A 4,045-nucleotide genomic window follows, 5' to 3' on the forward strand; every position below is an offset into this window, starting at 1 on the left:
GCCTTGGCGGCATGGGTGGGGGTGGCATTGGCGGTGGCCTTGGCGCCATGGGTGGCGGTGGCCTCGGCGCCATGGGTGGCGGTGGCCTTGGCGGCATGGGTGGGGGTGGCATTGGCGGTGGCCTTGGCGGCATGGGTGGGGGTGGCATTGGCGGTGGCCTTGGCGGCATGGGTGGCGGTGGCCTTGGCGCCATGGGAGGCATGGGTGGCTTCAGAGGTACCATGAGCGGTTTAGGCGCCATGGGAGGCATGAGTGCACCTCCGGCCGCCATGGGAGGCATGGGTGGCTTTGGAGCACCCTCCGACGCTATGGCCGCCATGGGAGGCGTGAGTTTTGCTTCTCTCATGGGAGGCATGGGTGCACCTTCGGCCGCCATGGGTGGAATGTCTTTCGATGTGCCTCCTCACACACATTCCCATAAAGATGCCGTTGAAGATCTTGCCAACACCGTCGGAGCTTCACGTGATGCGGTGCGTGATGAGGTGAGGGAGGAAGATTCATCTTCGAAGACGGAAGAATCGTCTTCAGAAGATGAGGACGAAGACGAGGAAGAGGATTGATGTGTCTTTCATTTGTGTCTTGAACTTTAGTTTGCATTTTGAACTTGGTTGGATGAACTTGTGGGCATGAACTTTTATTCATTAACTTGTTTGTGTTAAATTTCACATGTTCATTGCATTTTGATGAATGTTTCAAACTTATTTTGTGTCCAAAATGCCATATATGTGAAATGCCCGGCAAGTCGCGCGCGCTGCATTTTCAGCGCGCTGCTGGAGCGGCGCGCGCTATGCATTTAGCGGCTGTTGGAGCCAGCGCTGGCGGCCGCGCTAAACCAGCCGAAGCGCGCGCGGCAAACAAGTTTTTTGCGCGTGGCGCGAAGCGTGGCTATTGGAGATGCTCTCAAGCCGTTGTCTGTAGTTTACACATCGCCAGAATCAACCACCGGATCTGGATGAAGAAACCTCACAAAGACTCTTTCGGCAGCCACCGCAATCCAGAATGAGGCCGTTGCCGCAGCCTGAAGTTTTCACCACAGGGACCAACATGGACTAAGCATCGTCGTTCCGTCGCAAGGCTTTCGCATCATGGGATGGCAGTTGCCACTCCGATCGTTGTGGACTAATCCCAACCGGCTGTTGCCAGATCTGGTAGGACGTGGCCAGCCACCAACACGAGATGGAGCAATCTCCAGCCCAAACCTCACGAGAAGATACCTCTGGGGACGGGATCTGTCGGCCTCTCGCGGCTGCCACTAAGGCTATTCATGAGTAGGGACCTGCCCACTGGATCCGGGTCTGAGCGTGCTGACGAACAAGACCAGAAGCCAAGGAAGGTTGGGAGGGAATGGGACAGTGCCCCGCCACCGTCGTCTACCATTGGACGGCCTCCTCCGGCGGCGGTGAGGATTCTAATTCTGGCCGACGGTTCTTTGGGTGGCGGCTGGGTGCGCCTCTAGAGTCGCTCAGGAGCGACACGGGGAGGCTCGGGCGCTTTAGAACTTCCTGTCTGGAAGCATACCTCCATCAATAGAAAATATTTATTCCCTCACTTCTATATTGCTCGGCCAAAATAGGATATCAAGATTAATTCTCGAAAGTTTGAGTCGCATTATAAAACTGCTTGACCTTGACCTAAGTTTCAACAGTTAATCAGGTAATGTTCCGTTTCCTCTTTACAACATGCAATTATTCAAAAACTTTAGTGTTGGTAGCAATGGCATTTTTGGACTGATACCATCTCACATTGGTTACGGAAAGCAACAGACTGGAGGTCTGATCCCTGCTTCGCTGGCCAATATGTCAAATGTTCAAGCGCTTGATCTTCCAAACAACTCGCTTCATGGCCCCATTCCATCTTTTGGGTCCTTGTTAAACTTGCGCCAGTTAGTATTAGGGAGGAACTTGCTAGAAGCACACAACTGGTTATTCCTTACATCTTTAGCAAATTGTTCAAAGTTGTCCTTGGAAGGGAATGCTTTGGATGGCAACTTATCTATAACCATCCAACCACATGTTGGTTCACGGCCAATTCATTTGCGGCAGACACATCATTTATTAAGGCTTCGTTCGGATTTGTTACAAGGGAAAAAGTGATTGTAAAGACAAGAAAAGAAAAGAAAAGAAGAAAAGCAAACAACTTTCAAAAATAGACGAACTCAGGCATACAGGTGAGATAAGATAGTTGGTGAGACTGACCGACCATCATTCAATCATAATAAAGCAGCAAAAGAAAGGATTTTGAACAAGTCTGACTTCATATCGTCGTCCTTCCGGCACCGACACCGGCAGCTTCCATGAGGTCATCTATCAAGCGGTGCAGATCACGGTTGGAGGATCCTCCTTCTGCCACCGCGGCATGAACCTTAGCGGCCAGGCCCATGACTCTGCTCCTCGCTGCATCCCCCGGCCCTCCAGGCTGCATGAAGGTCGTCAATGCCGGTGCCACATCTTGGGCGGGGATTACCTCCTGCTCTTCGTGCCTCGTGCTTCGAACGCCGGCGCCGTCCGGCCACAGCCGCTCCCCGATCCCTAGGACCTCCGTCAGCAGCCTCTCGGTGATGAACTGCTCGAACACTATGGGCCATGTCAGCACCGGCACACCCGCCGCCACCGTCTCCAGGACGGAGTTCCATCCGCAGTGCGTCACGAAAGCCCCCACTGCCCGGTGCCCCAGGATAGCCCTTTGCGGAGCCCAGGCGGTGACCACCATGCCCCTGCCTCCAACACGCTCGCGCCACCGCTCCGGGGGAGACCACTTGTCCATCCTCACCACCCACAGGAACGCCATCCCTGAGGCCTCAAGCCCGAGAGCGAGCTCGTCCAGCTGAGCGTCGGAGACGTGGGCGAGGCTGCCGAAGCACACGTACACCACCGACCGGCTTGGCTTCGAGTCAAGCCAGTCGGTGTACCGTGAGTCGTCGGCTTCCGGTGACGACGGCAGTCGTAGTGACACGGGGCCTAGCATGTACGCACGCTTCGCGTAGCCATTGCCCACGTACATCCCGCAGTAATGCTCCTCCAGGTCTGGCGATGTGTTGACGGCCAGCCCGAAGCAGTCACCTTGCACCGCATAGAGCCGGTGGAAGATGGATTGGTCACCCTTCCCTTGGCTCCTCAAGTATTCCGGCAGCTCCACCGTGGGTACTCGTATCTCGGGGTCCGGAAACCGAGGGATGGTAGTCACCACCTCCGGCTCGCTGCTGGAAACGCGACCCAGTAGATGGCGCATCGCGAGCGTCGAGAAGGCGCCGATGACGTTGAACGTGACGCATGGCACACCGAGCCCGTCGCAGACGCCGGCGTTCCACATGAAGTGCACGTCGGTGATGAGCGCGTCCGGCGACTGCGCCCTGATGAGCGTTTCCTGGACGGGGCGCATCAGCGTATCGCTCAACGCGGCCACATCGATGCGCCATGCATCGGCCTGCGCGGCCGTGCCGAGGTTCTCGACGCCCCACGGGAGGCCGTCCACGGCCGGGAACGGGTACGTCGCCACCTTCACCGGTATGCAACTGCCGTTCTCGTACCGCTGGAGCAACGACCGGACGAACGACACGTTCGCCGGCGTCACCGCGATGGTGGCCTCTACGGCCTGTGGTCTGGCCGTCGCAAGGCTAACGGCGAGCTCGGTGAAGGGCCCGATGTGGCTGGAGGCGAAGAAGGGGATGAGGAGCACACGCAGCTTCTTGCTGCTGCCAGTGGTTTCCGTAGAGGCCATTTTCTTTGCAAATTACTACTGCTAGCGGAAAGTTAATTACCTGCGTGTGAACGGTATAAGTAGGAGTAGATGTTGGACTAGCCCTATTGCTCAGTGTCGATTGAAAGAATAAACTACTGCTGGTAGCTCAATGCACGCCTACCGCGTGGTGAAATTTTTAATGAGTAAATTACTATATATTCCATCTCATGTAGTAGCAAATCTTTGACATCTTGAAACAATCATATGTGGTGCTGGAAATCCAATTAGTGACAGACCACCCACGATTGAAGGTGCTAGAATCCTTACACGATTGTCAATCTAGAAACACCGCTATCTATAGCATCTC

At 55.3% G+C, this 4,045-nt stretch overlaps 1 protein-coding gene across 1 annotated transcript; it reads right to left on the reverse strand.

The window, feature by feature from the left end:
* Positions 1-2,049: 2,049 nt before the first annotated feature.
* Positions 2,050-3,724, reverse strand: LOC123040346 (UDP-glycosyltransferase 73C4). Its single transcript, XM_044463218.1, has one exon. It carries the CDS (start codon positions 3,715-3,717, stop codon positions 2,254-2,256), a length of 1,464 nt encoding a protein of 487 aa, XP_044319153.1. The 5' UTR covers positions 3,718-3,724; the 3' UTR covers positions 2,050-2,253.
* Positions 3,725-4,045: the final 321 nt, after the last annotated feature.

Source organism: Triticum aestivum, chromosome 2B, assembly GCF_018294505.1.
Source record: "Triticum aestivum cultivar Chinese Spring chromosome 2B, IWGSC CS RefSeq v2.1, whole genome shotgun sequence".
Taxonomy (NCBI): domain Eukaryota; kingdom Viridiplantae; phylum Streptophyta; class Magnoliopsida; order Poales; family Poaceae; genus Triticum; species Triticum aestivum.